The 24,298-nt window shown below is 32.5% G+C and overlaps 1 protein-coding gene across 1 annotated transcript; it reads left to right on the forward strand.

Annotated features, from left to right (window-relative positions):
• Nucleotides 1-240: 240 nt before the first annotated feature.
• On the forward strand, nt 241-24,078 carry LOC116771304 (chromosome transmission fidelity protein 18 homolog). The gene is made up of 16 exons (XM_061523352.1): nt 241-551; nt 666-1,056; nt 1,281-1,434; nt 2,116-2,289; nt 2,790-3,006; nt 3,277-3,405; nt 3,708-3,867; nt 4,419-4,617; nt 4,944-5,092; nt 5,864-6,095; nt 6,905-7,054; nt 7,652-7,793; nt 8,547-8,638; nt 9,877-10,023; nt 21,800-21,854; nt 23,889-24,078. Exons 1-16 carry the CDS (start codon nt 464-466, stop codon nt 23,987-23,989), a joined length of 2,580 nt encoding a protein of 859 aa, XP_061379336.1. The 5' UTR covers nt 241-463; the 3' UTR covers nt 23,990-24,078.
• The last annotated feature ends 220 nt before the right edge of the window (nt 24,079-24,298 follow it).

Below are 24,298 nucleotides of genomic sequence, written 5' to 3' on the forward strand. Positions count from 1 at the left end.
TTTAGTTGTCGTAGTATAGTCGATGATATTTATGTCTTGCACTTAAAGAATCAATTTTATTAAATCATAACAGGATGAATTACATATATTATCTTCTTTTAACCTTTCTTGCCCAGTCAATATTATAACTTGTTACTCGGGAGGTGACTACCATAAGTGCGGGAACCACAGATTGTATAATTATATGCAGCCTTTTCCATGTGGCAACTTTAATTTAGAAATGTCAATATCAAAGTAAAATAATATTGGCGGTTTTTTCATATGTTGTTTATTTATTTTATTTTTAATCCTTTATTCACGTCAAATAGAGAAATAATTATTTTATAAGGGAATTCAGTGTGATAAAAAAATATTAAGAAAAAGTGTACAGTTACTGCAGTAGTGTATTTAAATTATTCATCATAACTATACAGAGGAAATTCCCCCAACAATTTTTAAATAAGCAATTTTAAAAGATATTATCATGGGGGATTTTCCAGACCCCGATGAAGAATATGAACTTATGTATTCCGATGATCTTGAACTCATTCGTGAGATTGATGATGGCACAGGTTATTTAATTACTTTTTACTATTACTATAAGTCTATAGATTTAAGAGCATGTCCAGTTATCGTTATATAAACATAATGTATGTAATGCTCACATAATTTATTCTGAATTACAGATTCAAAAATAGTCAAAAATAAGGTTTTGCCAGCGAAGAGAAGTCTAGATTTCTCAAGTCCAGTACAAAAACCTCAATTAAATAATAAACAAAATAGTGTAAATGAGTCAATTTTATCAGAAAGCTCTCAATCTCCATCAGAAATCATTAGCACAATTCCAAGTAAGAGAACCGCTGAAGATCTTTTTGGTGACATCAATGATATAGACTTTGATGACTTAGGCTTACCGAGTAAAAGACAAAAGACTGAAGAAGAAAATGATTTAGAACTGATCAACAAGATTATTGAGGGTCGAAAAATGAGACAAATGTTATCCGAACCGAACAGAGCATTATTAGAAAATATGCCTTATTATAGTGCCAGTAAAAACTTGTCACTGAAAATACCAAAGTGAGTTTTTATATAGAACAGTCATAGTTGAGGAATATTAATTTTATTTCTGTATAAAAATAAAATATTTAACTTTTCATATTAAATTATTTTAAAAGAATGTGTATTAATTGATTTTTAAAACAATTACTGAGTATATAGCTTTAATTCAGTCATGAGTAAATCATTGAAAATGTATGTCCTATTTTTAAGTTTGGAATTTTTATGATAATGTTATCTTATAGGTGGGCCTTCATGCCGTTTACAAATTGGGATGGAGATAGGGTTTATGTTCGCATGGAGTCTGAGGATAGCTGGGAAGACTCCCTAGATCTTGCACCAGATCAGATCTCTTTGAAGTCTATGTTCACACCAGTTTGGGAGGAGGCTCGGAAAATAGTATGTACAATTTAATTTAATTATTCAATATATATCAGAGGTTCCCAAACTTAAATTTAGTTTGAATACCATTAACTTTAAGAATAAATTGTTTTTAGTGTCCCCATTTTTTCACCAATCGAAAAACCACAATAACTTCAAATTGAATTATTTAATTATTGTGAGCATTATTTGCAACCTTATTTTTTTCTTGGGTTCCTTATCATTCCCCTTTAGGCCTGCACTGCCCACAAAGGTGTGTTAATGCCACTTTGGGAAAGGCTGGTATATGTTTATATATATGAACTAAAATGATTATTTTAAAACTGTATATGTCAACACAAAACTAGTAAAATTTTATTTTTAATATCTTTCTAATGTGTTTTTTGTATTCATATATCTAGGAGATATTTATTATAAAGCATTCCTTTATCTTGCATATATAGACTAAGAGCTCCACACTGTACTCAACATTATAATTCGTCCTACAAATAAAAATGTTGGCATTGGCAAAATATTTCACTGTTCCAGTGCGAATGAAGCCATAGCATTAAAAAAGGATAGTCTAAGAGCAAGAGCAATAGCAATACATTTACTTTTAATTCAAATGATGTTTAATATATATCTTTAAAAATTTTAAGTTAGCTATAAATTCCTTTAACATGAATCTATTTTAAATTTACTTTCATACAATATTTTCAGTTGGAAGCCAAGCGAAATAGAATTGAAAATGATTCAGTTCAAGAAATCACAGATGATAAACAGGACTTCACCGATCTTTGGGTTGAGAAGTACAAACCTAAGTCCTACATTGATTTGCTATCGGAAGAACCTGTGAACAGGTGTCTGTTACACTGGCTTCATTTGTGGGATAAGGTGATAACATTGTGTATATATATTATATTCGTAATTATTTAAATACACAATAAATTCATTCATAAGGAAAACACTTCAATTTGAACAAGGGTGATACATAAAAGCATAGACAATCTTAGTCCTAAGATCGAGCTAAAAAGGTTGAGTGCTGCCATCTAGTTAAACTTAACCACACATATAAAATATGTACTCATGATATACTAACATGATATACTTAATGCATATTATCTAAGATTTATACATTATAGATAAATAAATTTTTTTACAATATTTTTCTCTTTCTTTGTCCCGCATGATCTCTGAAACTTTCGGACTGATTCCTATGGGAGTTGCATTTTAAGACAGATGTAATAAAAAGAAGTTTAGGCCGATTTTATTTAAGAAATTTTTATCAAAATACTATTACTGAGAATTTGCTGGCATAGCTAAAATAATATAAAAATACAAAAAAATTGCCTACTAAACAAATAATCATGATATATTTTTTTAATCATTTCCAGATAGTTTTCAACAAAGATCTCAAAAGCGTCGAGCCGCAACAACGTAATTCATTCAGCAAACGAACTGGGCAATTCCAATTGAGCAACAAGTGGCGTAACAAGAAGGATGAACCGGAAATGGATGAAGATGGGAGACCGCATCATAAAGTGGCACTCGTGTGTGGACCCCCAGGTGTTGGCAAAACCACATTGGCGCATCTATTGGCTAGACTAGCTGGTATGTTAAAACCGTTAAATAGGTAGTAATAGTGACTGGCTATAATGTTATATGGTTACTGGCTGGTGCATTATATATATGGGTATGACATTAAATAGGTAGTAACAGTAACTGGCTACTATGTTTCATGTGTAGTGGCTATTTTGCTATAAATGTTATAGTTTCTCGGATTGTTTTCTTGGTTATAATGCTTACATTAATATTTTTAAACATATTTTTGTATTAAAATCAATACTTTTAATTTTATTAATATAGTTACCTCATCTTAAGGTTACAGACCGGTGGAATTGAATGCGTCAGACGAGAGGAGTACGGATCAGTTTAAAAACGCATTACAGAGCGCAACACTCATGAGATCTGTTTTGGATGCTGAGAAACGACCTAACTGCCTGATATTGGGTATGCTGTCTTTAGATGTTGTGATTTATTTGTCCTGAGCTCAATTTATATCTACACATCATTAGAAATATTATAACAAAGATCAATTGACATATATGGATGGATTTAATATACATATTTGCAGTTTAGTCTCGGTATTGTAAAGTACTGTTTTGTCTAGTGAAAACAAAGTGCGTATAATTTTATATTATATTGAGATTTAAATTCATATAGATACTATTTAGTATTTAGGTAATAAATCAGAATGTGAAGAAACTTATATTTTTTTTTTTTTCATTGTAATAAACCTCTTTTGTTGTTAGATGAAATAGACGGAGCTCCTATCCAGACAGTAGAGTTACTTGTGAGGTGGTGTACGGCTAAGAGGGATGAGGGGAAGAAGAAAAGCAGGGTCCATGTGTTGAAGAGGCCTGTTATAGCTATCTGTAATGACTTATATGCAACATCTCTAAGGCCTTTGAGGTACGACCATTATGTATATATATAAGAGCTATTTATTTTTTCATTTTAAAGATTACAGAAATAGTGATTTTATGTACGAGTTATTAGAAAATTCGTTTAATTATTAGATAATTAGTTATTAGAGAAGTCGTGGTGGCCTGGAGGTTAAAAGGCCCGCCTCTCATACGTGAGGGCGCGGGTTCGAAACCTGGCAGGTACCAATGTGATCTGTTCCGAGTCATATGTACTTTCTAAGAGTATTTAGACACCACTGACGGACGGTGAAGGAAAACATCGTGAGGAAACCCTGGTCTTATAATTCCAAATTATAAGTTTGAAATCGCCAACCCGCCAACCTTCTCCATGTGAGAAGAGGCCTTTGCTCAGCAGTGGGCTCCTATAGGCTGATGATGATGATGATGATGATGATAGTTATTAGAAAATTTATGTGTCATGACATTAATTACATTAACATACCATGTTACAAAGCAAAATTTTTTACAAATAAATTAAAATGAACTTATAATTTTTGGATTATAAGTTCTTTTCAACTGACGTATAAATTATTTCAGGCCAATATCCCTGATAGTGACTGTGGGTGCCGTGTGTTCAACACGTCTAAGCTCGCGTCTCAATCTGGTGGCCAAGTGTGAGCGTGTTCATGTTGCTGCGAGGGCTTTGACAGCGTTAGCGGCACGAGCCAGAGGTGATGTACGGTCAGCGCTGCACGCTCTAAGCTTCTTAAGGGCTGGAGGCAGGAACGGGGACCAGGTGAGTTGACTCATACTACAGCACCTTGATATCATAGTTAAATCTTTAAAAAAATATTAATTTATACTGTCCAAACTTAGTGTCTGTATATTAGTCTATGTCAAAAAACAAAAAGATATTAAAAATGAAATTTAAATTCTATTACAATAACTATAGAGTTAATTTTATAAATTATATGTCTCACTACTCGACGAATAGCCACTCGGTGTACTTAAATTACCGAGATCCAATAAATATGGCCATGACCGTAATTAAGTGGTCGTAATTTAAGGACCATTTCGCTCAATTGGCCGAGGTTCTTAATGTATGTGGTATATTTTTTTCAGATTAAGGTAGAAGATGTAGAGAATATAGCCATTGGTACCAAAGACAACTCTCAGAGTGTGATGCAAGCTCTACAAACAGTATTCACTCTCAACAATAATGATCATGAGGCGGTGTTGAAGGTTATCCAGGCCGCTGGGGAATATGAGAGGTTATTTATAATAATTTTTAACATTTAAGCTATTATGAGACATTAAATAAGTTCGTACTGCTGAAATGAAAACAGGAAGGGGTGGAAATTGATTTTTAAGGATTTTTTTAATTTTTTTTTTTTTTTAAGACAAACTTTATTAACATTACTTACATGTCGAATATGATTGCCGGCTTGCGTATGAGCCCCACGCATTCGCTCTCGCTCTGTCTCTTTTAACCTCCCCCCAAGCGTTAAACGTTCAACGCAACCTTGTTGGAAGTCACATAAGAAGTTTCACTTCAAAAATTCATCGAAACGAGCTGGATTTAAACCTGCAACCTTCAGGAGGTTCCGATTGCTTTGAGTCGGACACTTTCAACCCGTTTTGTCTATGCATTATTTTTATATATATTTTGTGTTTTAATTTATATTAGAGTCTCTAACTAAGAGATAGTTTTATCATTCATCAATTGTCCCCTTATTCGATTCTGAAGGATGGCTGTTACATTGTTGAAACCTTAATATGGAAACTATTTTAATTCCGTAGGTAATTGTTAGTCAAGACTACTGCATCTTTTTCTTATTAATTAGTTAATAAAGCTGAACTAAAAAATATACCATTAAGATATTTATACACGTGTACTTAATAGTTTTTCGTGTCCACGCGGCTCAGGAAGCATGGTAAGAAATATATATGTGTGTGTGTGTGTGTGTGTGTGTGTGTGTGTGTGTGTGTGTGTGTGTGTGTGTGTAAATAATATATTAATATCTTATTCCTGACAATTACAGAATAGCCGACGGCATTTTTGAGAACTACCCCTGCTCCCGTTCAGATTCAAGACTTCTGGTTTCGTGCGCCATCAGCGAACTGCTGGCTTTGTTCGACATAACCAGCAGCTGGATCCTCCGTACTTCCAACTACAGTATGTACGGAGTACTGCCATCTCTGCTGGCCAGGTGTCACGGTATTCTGGCCACCCGTCAACCACCAAGAGTGAAATTTCCACTTACTTCACAGGAGGTATTTTATATGTTGCATATTTATTTTAGTTTTTCTTCTAAGTAATAAGTACTTGTACCAAAAAAATTATAATCAGATCTACAACAAGGTAATAAAGGCTAACAGTTATGATAACTATTCTTATATTGTGTTAGAAGTTTCTGGAAAAACTTCTTTAGTAAATTCTAGAAGATGCATTGCCAGATATTTTTATTTTTAGCAAAGAATTTAATTGTTTAAATTTAATTTATACAGTTGATTTGAAGAAAAAAAAAGTCTTACAGAAGCGCTAACAATAATTCGTCGTTTGTATGACTGAAATAGAATAGAACTAAGCTCACTGTAAAGTTATAAATAAATTATTATAAATAACAAATAATTAAATTTCCAATATAAGTCTCTTAAAACTATTTTTGTGTGCAATATCGAGGTACCAAAATAAAGATATTTGTGAAAGGAGTATAGTCCTGATATTTTTTCTCATAGCTTTAACTAAATACTAAATCGGTACATTTTATATTAGAAATTCCAACCCCCAGCGAGGGTTTGAATTTTAATACAATATCCATGCCAATGTCATTTTTTTCCGAGTCGTTTGTACTTTCTAGGAGTATATAGACACCACTCACAGATGGTGAGGGAAAACATTGTTTGGAAACCTGGACTTGTAATTTATTACTATAAGTTTGTAATCGCCAATCCGCGATGAGCGAGCGTGGTGATTAATGCTCTAACCTTCTCCACGTGTGAAGAGGCTTTTGCTCAGCAGTGGCTGATGATGATATATATATTTTTTAAATATTTTTATTTATCAATACACATATTTTCAGATGTCCCGTAAGAAGACGGAGTTGGACAGCATCCTGTGGTCCATATGGCGTGGGTCAAGTGTTTACAACACGAAGAAATCTCTCAAGCTAGATATCGTTCCACTTCTCCCATATATCTTATCTCCCATGCTCAGATCAGCTAATATACAGGTGGCTATTTTGCAGCGCTAATTATTGAACACTAAACAACAATAATAATCAATATTAAACATTAAAGTATTATCTGAGTGTTATATTATAAATAATACAGTTCGTGTGTATGTATGTTTGTTACACTTGTGACCGAAAACTACTGAACCGATTTCGTAGACGTTTTTCAGTTATATAGCTTACACGTCCGGTTTTCATATAGATATAGTTAATGCCCAAAATTACTGTAGTTCCATAGGGATTTTTTATATTTAGTGTAAAGTGACTTCACATAGACTATATATATATATATCTGCTTTAATTATTTTTCCACTTAAGATTTGGAGAACATGTCGCAATATCATAATATATAAATATATAGTATTTTTAATCTATATTTACTAATATATTAAGTAGAGGTCATATTTACGAGTATATATATATATATATATATATATATATATTATATATTATAATATATATATATATATATATATATATATATATATATATATATATATATATATTCTAACACAATTTCGATGTAAACAAATGAATTAATTTTTACCTAACCTCAATATAAATGAAATTAAAATAATTGAATTTTTTTATTTCCAGTTATGCTCTGATAGCGAGCGGAAGTCGGTGTTGTCGTGTGCTGGAGCTATGTGTGATTACGGACTAACGTACATACAGCGACGGGAACAGGCTGGCTACGAACACGTTATAGAGCCCGACCTTTATAGGCTGGCTTTGTTCGGTGAGACTTCGAGTACTGTAGTTTCGACAGTCCCAGGGCGAAGGTCTATGCCCCAAAGAATGAAAATCTTACACTCTTAAAATTAATCATAATTTCACATTACTATCCAAACTGTCTTGATAAAGAGTAACATAGATAAATAAGTTAAAAAAAAAAGTGTAACTATGTTGATTAATTTACTAGACTGAATAGTGATAAAAAATAATCTTTATATTTATATATGTATATTCTATATATAATATGTGGAAAATAATATTAATACAGAAAACAAATGTCCCGTAAATACAGATAATATAAAATAATAATTTATAACATATGTTACCAGCTACAATAGAAATACACAAGTTGATAGTTACGCCGTCATATATTGTTACGAGTGGTGCCATCTGTGCCGTACTAATTATAATATACTATAATCCTTAAAATTATTTTTATGACCGATTATAATTAATTATTAGTGTTGCCAATACCAAGAACAAAACCAGCCAGTCTTGCATTAATATGTCTGGTCTTGGTATTGCACTCCCAGTCTTGGTCTTGTTCTTGTTCTTGCACAAATGCAAGACTGCAATTCCAAAACCGATTTTGGGCAACACTATTAATTATAATGCTGAACCATTGTAATTTTGTAATGGCAACACTTAAGTATCATCTTATATTTGAAAAGTAACTGGCTTCAGCCATTTTGTACGACATTACTGGAAGTAACGCTCAACAATAGTTCTTTAAGAGATTAAATGTATTTTTTTGCAGGTCCAGAAGACAGAATGCGTCCTTCACCAGCCGTTCGCCAAGCTATAGCAGCACAACAACAGTTAGAAGTCATCCGACGGAATGAAGATATGGTAATATATATATGTTTAACATGGACTATATAATATAAATACATATATATGTCGGACTAGGAAGCATTTTGTCGTTTTTTAAGAGTGACGTCAGCATAACTGACGTCACCGATGACTTTATTTTTGAATGTCGTCAGGATCTCAAACTCTTGAAGGTAATCCCATAGACGGGTTGACGAATACCTTACTTCGGAGAGGTCCGTACCCTGCAATGGCTCGAACGATACTAACAGTATTCTGTACTCTCGCTTCTATGTATACCAACATTGTTGTGACTACCCTCACACAGGTGGCTCCGCAGGTGGCTATGCGGCTGACACCTGATAAATTCAACTACCCTCAATTATTAGTTATTCAAGTAATAAGAATTGCGCCGATATATAAGTAGGGACTATATTACTTCATTTATTGTTATGTTTCTGGGAGAATTTTTTTTTTTTAACATTTTAGACTTTTATGTGTACTTAATTTTAAACATAGAGTTAGATATATATATATATATATATATATATTTTAGGAATATGAGAGGGTAGGAGAAACTCAAACGACATATAAGCAGTTGTCAGAGGACATCAGGGCTCTTTTTTCGTTCGTAACGCGCGTTGGTGTGATAGATTAGTCGTTGGTAGATTTTAGAAGTGTTATAAATCTGTCGATTGTGTTATATTCGGATTTTATTTAACGATAAGTTTAAATCAAGATAGTTGATAGTTATTCATTCAGAATTATTTTTATTGTTGTGTAAATTTAATAAATTAGTAGTGGAATCGTATCGAATGTTGTTTTTTAAAAGTTAATTCTTATCTTGTTTCTAAGAATATATATATAACAGGTCTGCTAATATATAACATATATATAGGTTATATATTAGCAGACCTGTAGATAATTGTTTTTTACTTGGTCATATAAGGCTAAAGAAATAATATAGATAAAATTTTGCTTCCTTTCCCTAGCTGTACAGTTCTCAGTAATTATTGTACAGTATTTTCAGGTATGTTGTACTATCTCGTTTATAGATGGTATTTCATACTTAGATTATATAAAACAAATTATCAACAATGCTTATCTTTTTCATTATTTGTGGTAAAAATTGATGTTAATTTCTGTTTTATAAAACTATTATTTGGTACAATGATAATTTTTTTTTTATAAAGCACTCTGTCTCTGTTTCATTCACTCTGTCTCTCTCTACATCTTTATATATATTGTTTTTTTTAATATATTAATATTATCACCAGATGAACAGAACTTCCGGAAGAACAGAAGAGAAGTGTGAAAGGAGAGCTCCAAAGAAAGAAGTTTCAGTGGTTGGAGTGAAAGAGTCCAGATTACCAAATCACTTGCAGCGGTTGCAGCCCAAAGCTATTGAACGTGCCTTACCTCAGGTATATATATATATATATCAATCTTATAATATATATTTCATAAAAATGAGAAAATTTGTGAAGATGTAACGATGTTTGCTAATCTGGCATGCAAAAAGTACTGAGCAGATTTTGATGGAACTCTCCAATAGTTAAGATCAAATATCACAATGAGATTTACACTATAATTTATTACTAAATTATTTGTAGTGCCCGGCATCAAGCCGTATAAAGTGTATTGTATGATGTCACGTGACACGCCCTACAGATGGCGCTGTCTGAGGCAGTCTAATCTTATGAAAACTTTTCATTTATTACCGAACCCAATTCCAAAATCAACGCAGGCGAGAAGCTTACACATATATATATATATAAAAAGGAGAGTTTCATCGTAAAGAATTTAGCATTTTTTTCGACATAGACTAAATAAAGACAGTAATAAGAAAAATATTCTATTATGCGCATGTCATTTATTATTATTATTTAAAGCAGTAATTTAATATGGAGATAAATATTTTTATATTTCACAATAGACGCTGAAGACGCGAACAACTTTATACAAGGAATAATTAATTGCAATAATACACAAATTATTATACATCAACTAAATAATAGGAGTTATTTGACTGCATACACACACACACACACACATACATATATATATACGTATGCGTGCTAATATCATACAACGGTACACACATTAAACATCATTATGAAATCCCATCAAGCAATAGAGACGTCGCAACTGAAACACTTTGGACTCCAATTCGTAGAAATGCCTAATTAAAACTGTGTTTGTACAATCTTAGTCTCATTGTCGGCGCGGAAGAGCTTTTAGGCCCCGCACAGATTATCACGCAGATCCTACTGATAGGTATAATAGCAACATATTATATAGGCGTTTTATTGGACAATTTTCACGCACACACACACACACACACATATATATATATGTGTTGGTTATATACAAATTATAAGCTATGGACACATTTATCGATTCAGTAAATTAAAATGATTTAAAGTAAAATTCATTGTTTTTGGTTGATCGAGTAGAAAAAATTAATACTATATATATATATATATATATATATATATATATATATATATATATATATAATTTATAAAACACCTATCTTTATTATAAATTTACCTTAACGTATTTAGTACGTTTGTTTGCAATCGAATAGTTTGTATCAAAACTCAATGGTATTATTACTCACACAAAACTCTACATAAAATAGTCTTTACATCTTCTAAGAAATCTCCCTCAGGATTTCTTCTCATACGAAATCATTATTATGTAGCGCTTTCAACTTATTTCTGTTTTTTAGATTTTTTAAGATACATATTTTTTATATTATATACAATAATACATATCTATGACATGTCACTACACTCGTGTTGCTGTCGTCTATAAGAAGCCTTTATTTCTATAACATATTTTAAGTAATATCAAATCCATCATAAAATAATGTTTGTTTACATTCTTTATCTTGTTTGGTTGGACGTGATTTCAATTTATTATCTGATATAATATTTTAACAATAGAAATTAATTTAACATTATACACCAAAATTAGTCGAAAACATGGTTTGTTTACAATTTTTATCTTGTTTCGTTGGACGTGATTTAAATTCATTATCTGATATAATATTTTAACAATAGAAACTAATTTAACATTAAACACCAAAATTAGTCGAAAACATGGTTTGTTTACAATCTTTATCTCGTTCCGTTGGACGTTGTTGTTTAAGTTGACGTTCAGTTCCACCTCCGTCTATCCCATCGACTGTATTCGCTACACGGTCTGCCGCATTATTCTGTGGCGACGTCGTCAGTAATAACCGCAATCTCAGCCACAAAAAGAAATGTTTAAACCTTCTTACATTCACGACCACGCGCAATGAAATGAGACGGGCTGTGTCTTGCGCCTGAATGAAAACTTTGATTGCAAGTCTTCAAACTCTGTTGACATCTTATCCGACGGATGATGCTTTTTGTTTCTGTCGTTCTACATTTCTATATGTAATAAATACTCGCTAACTAAAGCTGTATGTCGGTTTGTTTGTTACAAAATTACGCTGACGCCAATAGTTGGAATCGTAAAATAAACATTCTCATACTGAATTATATATATCAGATTTAATACAAATTCATTGTTTAAACAGAGAGAGACGCCAGCCTCGCTGACGTCACTAATGTCACTTGTTTCAGTACGTTCCAGATATTTTAAAATGAAACTTCAATTCTTCTAAATGTTCTTGTATGTCTCGAAGGTCCTTTATGATCCGCACTCGCTGAATTCTGCAGTCTCCTGTCGTACGTCCAGACGTCATATTTATACCAGAATTCAATCATAGTTCTAATCTCTTTGATTTCGTTTTACTTTTAACAATAGTAACGACGACCAATAAGTTGTTACAATATGTAATTGATGCCAGTCTTGAGTTATTTTCATGTTGCATCCGTCATTGAAGCTGCTTGCGTCGATATATATGTATCGGATTTGATACAGATTCGTTGTGTTTAGACGCGCGTCAGCATGAATGACGTCATTAAAGTCACTTCTTTCAGTACATTCCGTGATACGTCAAAATGAAAATTCAATACATCTAAACATTCTTAATTTCTCGAATGTTCTCAATATCCACGTTCTCCTATAGTCCGCGCTCACTGAACTTCTATGTCGCGCGTGCAGACCCCGTATTTATATCAAAATTCAAATAGATTTCTATCCTCCTTTTAAACAGATTTTAATTTCGTTATACAACAAAGTTTTCATAATAAATGTATTATGACACGCAAGAGGCGAGTAAAGACGGGTGTAACAGGCTAAGTCGTATCCAATATCCTGATTGATTCTCCCGACACCGCCGAGATTAGTTCCTGACATCAAAACCGCTAATGTGATCACCATGAATATTATATTATTTATAGAGTGATACAGAATTTCATCATATTAATAGTCGTTAATATTGCTGTTATATTATATATCTTATGTATGTAGAGTATAATTATAATGAGTTTAGTATGATAATCATATTATTTTTATGTATTTACATACTATTAAAGTCTATCAGGCGTATAGTCTACGTGAAACCAATATTAAGTTGTCTTCAATAAAAGCTTTTGGTTTAAATAAAATAAATATATATATATATATATATGCGTGTGTACATATATATCAGTAAATGTTATAACCGGACGATATTTTATATAAATAAGAGGAAGTACAATTAGTGCGGTGATAAAAATTATGTTCATCGTAGTATTAGTGCACTTAGAGCGTCGACGCGTCCATTACTACCGAGCACGCCCATATAATAAATTAGGACCATTTGTAGCCCGCACGGAATTATCATTGACTTTACGGCTTTACTTTTATGAACTGATATCGTTTGTTATTGTTTAAATACTGGCGTATTCGTCATGGCTCATGATAGCAATGATATGATATGATGACACTGGTTTCATGATATTATTTATTCGTTTTCTATATAATTTAAGCAATCTTAGTGCAAATAAATTTACATTAAAATGTGACAGGCGAAAAATTATGTTCGTTTACGTTTGTTATCTTGTTTCGTTGGACGTTTATATGACTTTATTATTTAAATTAATTTATTAACACGCTGATGAACTACAACTATATATATATTTTTACTATATTATAATTAATATTTTGACAAATAATATATTCATCGTTATGATATGATAATGATATAATTAATATATATTTTGTTAATAAAATTGTTTGTTAAATAAAGATAATACACATCTTGTTTGTGTTCCCAGCTTATATAATATTAAGGCTGTAAAACAATATCAGGGCAATACTCTAAGAAGAGGCATTTAAGCTTTACGAACTTATTCATTGAGATAAATATTAAATTTAATCCACCCCGAGACGGTCGGGTTGGTTCGCCGAGGAAAAATATTATTCTTTAAAAATTATTCCGTAAAGGAGTCATTAAGGCGATATTAAATAAATGTTACGAAATATCTTAACTTGTCTATTTAATTCATCAAGCTGCGGGATTTGAGAATCGACGGCCGCCAGCCATTAGCGGACGAGAAAAAGTTTTTAGAAAAACTCTTAAAGGAAGACGCACACAGATCGTAATATCATAAAAATATTAGATTTATTACAATACTGGTTATTGCCTGCGGCTTCGTCTGTATTATGAATTAGACTGGAAGTAAATGGGAACAAGTAAATGGGGTAGCGACATCTATAGTGGTAATCACGAAACTTAATATACAATACAACTGTAATTTTGTGATCCTACGACGAAATAATCCGGGATGTATAACAGCCTATATCCTCTTGATGTTAGCTACATTACTGTAAAGTTTCATCAAAATCCGTTTAGCAGTTTTTGTGTGATAGAGCAACAGACATTCAGACATACATCCTAAAGAACTCGTTTATAATATCAGTAGGGAACCAATCGTAAAAAAATACAGATAATATAATAGTAATTAAAGCAATTATGCATAGATTATATAAAAATATATTATTTAGTATCGGAACGAAATGACGTCACTGTAAGGCGCACCTAAATCTACCCTCCGTCGGTATTCTTCCAGAGTTTTTAACAGCCGCAACCCTTTTACACTGATTAGTTGTTATATTTACAAGGGCGGGGGGACAATGACAAATTTTAACCAAAAAACCCATAATGTTAAATTAAAAATTACATCTCGAATTTCTTTATCGGAATTTTATGTCTCTGTGACGTTTCGCTCTGATGTTTATTTTAATAATAAATGTATTGTACCAAGCTCTTAAAATTATTTCACAGTACATTAGCAATCGTTAAAAATTATATATAACTACAGTTATTTAGCAAACATTAAATTTATTACAAGTAGGTAAAATTAACTTAATTTAGAGTAATTATTAAAAATATTATTCAATTAGCTTCAAAAAAACATATTAAAATTTAAAACAGACCAGATTCGATACAAATTTAACTAAAAAGATAACCTCACTATACTATTTCAAAGCCTTTCAAAATCACTATCCTCTAAGACGATATCGAGTCTCATTATTACAGTATCCAAGTAATAAACACGACCCGCCTAAACAGCGTATAACAAAACATGAGCTATTAAGATCCTAATAAAGGCAATACACTCGGAAGGAGTTGCCCTATAAGGTTCAAATAAACGAATATACGAGGAAATTGCTCCGAGCCCGCGCAGATGTGATTCTAGTCCGGACGCTGACAATCATTAATCTACCAGCCGTACATAAATCAAGCTAACAATGGAAGCCGGATGTTCTTAAGAATAAAAACTATAGCTCATATCCTTCCTTTAGGGCGGCCAATCGGATATTCGCCCCCCACTCCAAGGGTTGTGCGTTTAGGGTGTGATTTTTCCACGTCGGCCTCGCTCACCCCCCGGATTATAGGTGATCCGGTGAATTGATAGTGAATGGATTCCATTGAATTATTAATTATATGACTTACGGTATTCGATTTGTGAATTTATCATTCTTTTTTTTTTAGGGTATTTTTACGGTGGGTAGTATGAAAGTGTGCGATAGTCTTACGATATATGAAGTTATAAAAATCGCAGACGAGCTAATAAACATATGACGTATTTTTATTGAGTTCATACGATTGCTGTATTAAAAATTTTTGATGTGGTAAAAAATAAGGGAGCAAATTTTAGTACGATAAGCCGTTGAGTGACGATTTTATTATGCATACATGATACACAATTTTCTTTTCCGAACGGAATCATTTGTAGTGCACGTTGAAATTTAGATGCGTTCCCCGACCGCGGCAAATTGTGGATTAGAGCGCGTTCCCATTCTCTCGGACGGCTTTTATGACGGGTGATATGTAACTGACACCGAATATATGTTAAATAAGCTATTTAATTCCTTCGTTCATCCTCCTCACAGTACACAAGATTATTATTTGTCCTAAAAGTAACAACGTTGATAAAATTTTTGACGATTCCAGTGCGAATGTAGCCATAGTATAAAAAAAAAGTTATATCATTAATATGATGCAGACAAATAATTAATTAAAATAAATAATTAAATTTTCTCGCTTTGTTTCATATTATTTTAGTGCATGAACATATTTCATTTATTCCTTGATGCCACTTTTATTTGTACAGATTTGACTCTGAGATATGTATATGTATGCAAATTGCATGAAAATGTAAACAAAATTTTACTAATTGCATTCATCTAATATATCTATGTCACGCACTATAAAATTGATTTTATTTGCTTTGAGATACATATATTATCTGCATATGTAAAAAAAAAATGTAACTTCAAAGTGATTTTCATTTAATGTGGTCTCTTCATATGACAAACCATACATAATTGACGTCATGTGATAAATACATCCTGATGTTATGCAAATGTAACTGTAAAGCTACACTTCATTTGCAATGAGATACATGCATCTGTATCCGAAAATGCAAAAAAAAAATGTAAGTATGTTTAATGTTTGTAACCTCTGACGTCACAATGGTTCCGCGCGCCGCCGCGGGCGCACCGCTCCGCTTGTTAGCTAGTTTTTACCTCACCCTTTGTGGAATTACATCACACGCTACATCAACTGTTGTGATTATTTGCTTTAAATCTACACTATAATATATTTTGTTGCCATATAACAATAAATGTGATTAAAATAAATGATATAAATGGCAACACAGTAACCAAATGGGAAAACGAATGAACAAAATGTTGTTACATATTTTAATTTACGTTAAAATTATCCGATACGATAACTAGATTTCAATAATATAGATAATATTGCTGCCTCATTACAAAAATAATATTCAATATAAAAAAATTTATACCTTCCAAATAGTTCAAAACTAAACCGATTAAAGAACAGTGAGCTTAAATAATGCGGTTGGTTACTTAAACATGCATGTAATTATAATAGTCTGACGCCATGTGTGCACCCCGGGGTGCTTAGTACGTGGCGCCGTTTCGACTAAAACTTACATAGTAATAGTTTTTATTGGAGTCGTAAGCTGTTTAAAGTACACTTATAATACTATTCCGTGTTCACTATGAGATACTATGTTGCGCTATAGAACAGAACAGCTGAAAATAATACAATATCCATATGTATATTTTGATTTAAGGAATTATAAATTCTATATAAAAAAACGCAAAGCAATTATCATGTCAAATATTTAAAAAATCAACCACCACAGCAGAGGGGTTGGTGAGTCTTAAATAAGTAACATTTGTGGTCACGCGGCATATTGAAGCGTATCGTTGGCAAAGAGGCTGCAGGCAAATTAGGGTGAGATGTTTGATAAAACTAATATGATGCTACGAGTTTTTATATTATCATATTTTAAATGTATAATTTTCTCAATTTTGTGTACGGTATGTGTCATTGTTTTTGGGTATCATGTGTTTGATTGGGTCTGCGATGTCCTTTATGTCACACGATAGAAAAGATAGCGCTTCTATCTAAGCGATAGTATAACTTCTTCGCCGGCTAATATTTAGGCGAAACCTCAATAACACAACACGTTATCATAAATTTCTTATATAATTAATATTTAACCCTCGTGTATTTTATCCACAATACTTCATATCGTATCCTATATCCTTCCACTCTAAGATATTCTGAAAAATTACAGTATATAAATTTATTTAATCCAACTGAATGTTCAAATAATTATTTTATATCAGTGCCACTGCCTAATTTACTTATTTTATACCAATGCTAATTCCAAATTCAAAATTTAATACCAAGGCTATACTAATTAACTCATTTTATAAACATGCATGTTCGAAATTCAAAATTTACTACCAAAGCTATTCTAATTAACTCTTTAATACCAATGCTACTTCCTATTTTACTTTTTTTGATACCAATGCATGTTCCAAATTCAAAATGCTATTGTAATTAACTCATTTAATACCAATTCTACTTCCTTATTTACTCATTTAATACCAATTCCATTTTCTGATTTACTTATCTAATATCAATTCCTAATTCATTTTTTTAAATAAAATGATTTTCCATCCAATGTAAATTTAATTTCTTAAATATATCGTTGTTATCATCTGCTAACATAATGTCTCTAAGCCTCAATTGACGTCGATAGGCGATCGATCATCGCCGTATCAATTTATAATTCTTAACAAGACTAAGAAATCCTTTGGTAATGTAATTTTTTTGAGAGCATTATTTTTTTAAGGAGAAATTAGTTTTATATTTCAAGCTCTCGTACGTAGACTTAGTTTAATTTGATTTTAAACCTGTATTACTAATATTATAAATGTGAAAGTTTGTGAGGTTGTTTGTACCTCTTTAACTCAAAAACTGATTGACAGATTATGATAAAGCTTTACAGTGAAGTAGCTAAGACTTTAGAATAAGACTTAATTAATAAGAAATTGAAGTGGGATGATTTTTATAGTTACTATATATATTGTTTCAAAGTGCTTTATTCATTGCTCTCCAATTATAAATCCGATGTCCAACCAGGTGGTGTCGCAGGCAAAAACTAGTTATCTATAAATATATGGAAAGTCTCGTCAAATGATTACATATAAATAAACTACGAGTATATAAAATAATAATATCCGCTCAGCCAACCCTGAAGTTCTTGAAACCAGTAACCCAAAGTAAACATAAAATATCTGACCATTATTCATAATACTGAACTCTCGGACCTTTGTGAATTGTTAAATAGTTTTCCGTTTGTTTTATTTTATATTTTTTCTCTGTTATATAAAAAAAAAAAACGACCTATTCACAACAACAAGGCACTGATTTTATGATCGTAATACTATAAACAGGGGATTGGGTGGTTGGTTTAAAAAAATACTCCCGATAATGGGTACTGTTGCTTATATTTAAATTAATTAATATAGTATATAAAAACGAATTTATATCATAAATTTAAATGAAAATAAAACTCAATTCTAAACAATGAAACAGCAAAGCCCGGTCGTAATATATGTCAATTTATATAACTGTAAATGTGAAAGTTTTCAAATAACCTAGCCGTCTCGTAAACAAAATGGCATGTAAGTATTGTATAGTGTTGGTATCGGAAACAATGAGAAATGACCGGCTGGAAATTGGGTGGATTCAAGAGGATCCGGAGACGATCGTCGATCTTGGCAATGGGACGTACTTAGATACTTGTATGTTATTAAACATATATATATAGGTACATATAATGTGTAGAGCATATGTATAGTTCAGTAAAAGATTTCCTTAATAACACTTATAATAAAAAAATTACACCCTGTATATTATGGTATATACATGTAGTAGACACTTTTAAGTATGTGATAAATTCACAACAAACACAGCCTTATTCCTTAATGAATAGAGCAGCGTCACGCGTCACATTCCGCATCATGAAGCCTTCAGACAGAACCCTGACAAACAAAGCCCGATGTTGACTGATAAATAAATCGTAACATTAAAGCCTGAATAATACATTAAGCTGCTCACGTACAGCTTCGAGTTACAGCTTTTAAAGTTACAGTTGTATAACTGTATATACATGTAACTGTAGAATAATGTGTAGGTTAAAAATAAGATAATATTCTAAGGATCTGCCCCGATCCGAGCCTGTACTATCGCGCACTCTATTTTCCTATTTGCGGGGCAGATTGGCTGTGATTGTATTGTTTGCCCCCTTCCCCTCCGCTTACCCCCTCCCCACATCTCCCCCTCCTCCCCCCACTCCCTACAAATGTGTTGACTGAGCGATGAAATACATCTCACACATCGGTAAGGGTTATGTGCCGTGGAAAACATTGTCTTAACTTTAAACGACTTTATTACTATTTTAATGTTTCGTTGACTTAACATGGTTTCATTTTATTTCCAGCTTGTGGATGCTTTCCTCAGCTTGATCTAAATCGGCTAAAAGTTTCATGAATAATGGTATATCATTTGCAAAACTAATTACTCGACTGATTCTGGTGATATTTTGCGCCTATGAATACTATAGAGATTGTTTAAGATATTTCTTACAGATCAAGTTATTTGTGTATATTATTATATAATATAACGTATTACCTGAAAGTAACTTTGATGACGTCATGATTGTCAATAAACCCGGGCCACGAGCAATCGCTCCGGGTTAGTTTTATGAGAGAGATATTGTGTTTATGTGTGTCGCGATTTAAGGCTTCGACGCTGTAATAGAAAATATTACTGTGGACCGAGGAGGCTGTGATCTGGTAACTGAGATGAGGCGGTCTCGGTTAGATCATATTAAACTTCCTTCTCGTAGAATCGTTGCTAAACATATGGCGAGATGAGACGTATTAATTAATTGTGGCATACAGGAATGTGGCTATACATAGGACTTTTATTAAATTCTAATACATTGAAATTAAGAATTTTGATTTTATGGAAACTTACTTAGTGATAAACATTCTTGATGTTAATTTTTTATTGTGACACATTTTAATATACGGATAAGTTAATAATAAAAATACAAAAACGCTACAGCTTGTGTTTCGTGCCGGAGTCGTTCGATTTCAATGTTATTGTGTATACCGCGGATAACAAGTTATTGCTTTGATATTGCCCGCCGGTTGTAGCGGATTGTTTGTTAACACCTTACACACACACATACAATATATATATATATATAGATGAGGCGAAACCTCTCATCATTCCATGGATTCACCGTGCGGGTGCCGGGTTCATAGCGTTTTAGGGAGAGGAGCTTCAACAGCGCCTGGAACTTACGACCCAGGTGTAGGTTTAAGGGGTCCCTATCAGATGCGCTTTTAACGCTCACCTCCACCGTCCAAGCACCTCTCTCTACCTAACAACATTTGAAACGAACCTACTAGGCGTGCCATCGAAGTATGTTCTAAGAATGAATTGATGTTAGTTCTGGACAGGCCCAGTCTCTGTCTTTAAGTAGGTTGTTGTGAGATTTAGCTATTATACCTCTCGCTCTCACTTCTACCGAGTACAATACTAATTTTATAGATCAGCGATATTTAACATGTGCTACGAACCATATTAGTGCTACGTATCCACGTATCGCGCTGTAGCAGATCTACGAATACCCGTAGCAGTTCTACGTTTCCGTAGCTCGGCTACGACTTCATATTTTATACAAGCAATTAAATATCATCACCTCATTAATAATAAGTGTGTCGTTACCGCAATATTTACTAACGATCTCTCAGCGCTACACTCGCCAACATAAACTACGACATATTGCATTATAACAAACACGTTCATACAAAAAACTGTTCTATCACCATACAATAACTGTTAGAATCGACTGCACATACCACACAGCTCTGTCTATACGTCGTATGTGACGGACTCAGTGCAGGCAGCTTTTGTGAAATCCTTTAAACCCTCGTAGCCTCTATCTCTATACATATAAAGCGTAGTTTTGCCTGTTATGTTATATTTGGTGGGTGTCGTGTCGTGGTTCCGTATAATTGGAGGCGCGGTGTGCCGCGGGCGCTGGTGGGAGAGCAATCTGTTTCAAAATGTGTTTTTTAATTGTGACGCGACGCTGTTTAAGTGGTTTAATGACACGCTTCAGGTTTTAGTTCTCTGCTGTTGGTTTGTTTGTTCGTTCGGTAATTTCTTCTAAACTACACATAACTAGCATGATTTCTTCTATATTAATTATTATGAAAGTTATTTTTTATAAGGATTGCTTAATACTGTGTTGGGGACGTTTTTTTTAATTAGAATAGATTACGTTATCATTATTAGAGGCTTTTATATGTGTGTCATTGTATTGTAATAAAAGTTATGTAAGTCTCAAGTTATAACAACCGTTCCAGGTACAGAAGGACTTCTTCGGCAGGATCGTGCAGGTAGCTGAGGTACAGAAACAGGGTAAGGGGTATTTTGGCGTAACATACATACATACATACATTCATACATGTATGTATATTATGTAAAGTTTTAAGGTCATAAATTATTCCTACAAGTGTCACATATCTCGTTAAAGAAATCGAATCCAAACTGGCACGATGTGTCGTATTTTCTCTGCATCCCGTTTGTGTGAACACAATATCACAGAACATCATCAAAAGCAATCCAGCCGTTATAATATACACGTAAAAATCTCACAAACATTATTTTTTTATGTACTCGATAGAGTCATTATAATTTTTATGGTCGCGCGAGTTTTATGACCAGCTATGTATAACACGCGGCTTCACGCCCGTCTTTATATAGACACGTTGAATGTAATGTATGTATTGTAGTGTTATAACTATTTATTTAAAAAAATAGTTTAACTTATACACACACACACACACATAAAAATATGTATGTGTGTAAATCTCTCTCTATCTCTCTCCCTCTCTCTCCCTCTCTCTCTCTCTATTTATATATACATATATATATATATACACACACATTGTAGACAGTCTATTATAATGATTGTAGGCGGAGGCTGTTTATTTTCATCAGCGTCTCAGCACCTGATGAACTCCCATTAGTATATTAAGAGAGCGGCATTTTAATCGTCATTATACGTTCAGGATAACGGAAATATAATTTACTTTCGAATATCTCATTATTAATATCAATTGAATGTAATTAAAATATTTTTTTTTTGTATATTATTGAAATAAATACATTATATATATTTTTTCGTACCTATACCTTTTTATCGATATATGAAGCGGTAATTTTTGTTATACCACTTACGCTATACAAAATCAATATGTTAGTATTTTTTAAGTGAAATTATTAATTGAATAAAATGTGCTATATCTAAATTATGTATATTATAATAATATTATTATACATTAACAGTACAAATAATAGAAAACACATTAATCCTATACAAATAAGAGACATTCCGTATTTAACTCTCTCTCGCTCTCGCTCGGCTCTAAGAGAGTTGTAATAAGACTTGTTAAATTGACTTATTGTTTGAATTGACTCAACCATTGTGTATAAACGATTTATATAGCGGTTAACTTCTGTTTGCACTGTTACTGAGTAATCTTACACGTTCAAACTGTTAGTTGGACGTTCAAAACGTTAGCTCGTTTAGGTATTTTATTAATTCATACCGTGATGCAAACCTAAATTAAAACGCCACTTCACCGCGCGTGATATAAAAGCGACGTTATTAAGCAACGAAATTAACAGCAAACAAACTCGCGACAGGTTCCGTAGATACTTATAACAAGACGAACATACATATACAATTTTTAATACAAAAAACATACATACGCTGTATGTACATAAAACCATAACATAAACGAAGATAATATCAAGAAAAAACGTAATTTATAATAATGCTTGTAAACAAGAAATATCATAGTAGTTTTTAAATTCAGCCACGGAACCCTAAATCTGAAGCGAAAGTGGGTAGAAGATTACATAAAGCGATAGGTTCTGTGAGCGAGCCCGCACAATGGTGGCTATTACCGTGAGCAAACACACAGCTCACTCTAATTTAACAAGTTGATTATGTGTTCCTACGCTATGCTATACATGGGATATATATATATATATATATATATATATATATATATATATATATATCCCATGTATAGCATATATATATATATATGTTTATTGTTTATTTTTTATAGAAAACTGTTTTATCACTTGAAAAATTAATAAAAATTACATAAAACAAGTTATTATACTTATATATATTGTTGTTCATAAATTCGTCTTGATTTACCTATGTAATTTAGTTAAAGCGCTTAGCTTTTTGGTTATTAAGAAATAAAAAAAAATATATGAAAATTATGGTCTCTTTGGACTGTAGGTAAAAAAATATTATTTATTCAGCAATAGGCCAAGTATTAGATGTTCTTGTATAACACACTATGTCGGTGTGTTTCTGAAGCTGTGAATGTTTGGCTCGATGTATCCAGCGATCACTTTGTCCATCACCAGACGGTGTCTCGGATGTGATCACATCAGCTGTCTTCTATCAGTACCGAGAGGGGTTCAACAATGCCGTGCGACGGAACGTCCGCGTGAGGGACCTGATGTGACCGTCACATATTTCAAACTTAAAATATAAATCTTAATTCTGTATATTCTCGGCATAAATGTATTTTTAATAAATAAATAAATTATCTGTTTTTTTTTTTATCATCACCGCTCCCTATAGTTCCGTGCCAGTCCTGCCGTCTACACCGCTCACTACTCCCATCGTCGTTAAGGTTACATCTCTTTCATAAACTTGTGATATTAATACGAATGCTCCAGACACTCTCAAACTGTCAGTTTTACATTACCGTTATTGTAACTAAACGTTAAATTTCAAGTTTCCACATAAATACATCGGATCCGGCACTCGC

Source organism: Danaus plexippus, chromosome 17 (assembly GCF_018135715.1).
Source record: "Danaus plexippus chromosome 17, MEX_DaPlex, whole genome shotgun sequence".
In the NCBI taxonomy this organism is placed as follows: Eukaryota; Metazoa; Arthropoda; class Insecta; order Lepidoptera; family Nymphalidae; genus Danaus; species Danaus plexippus.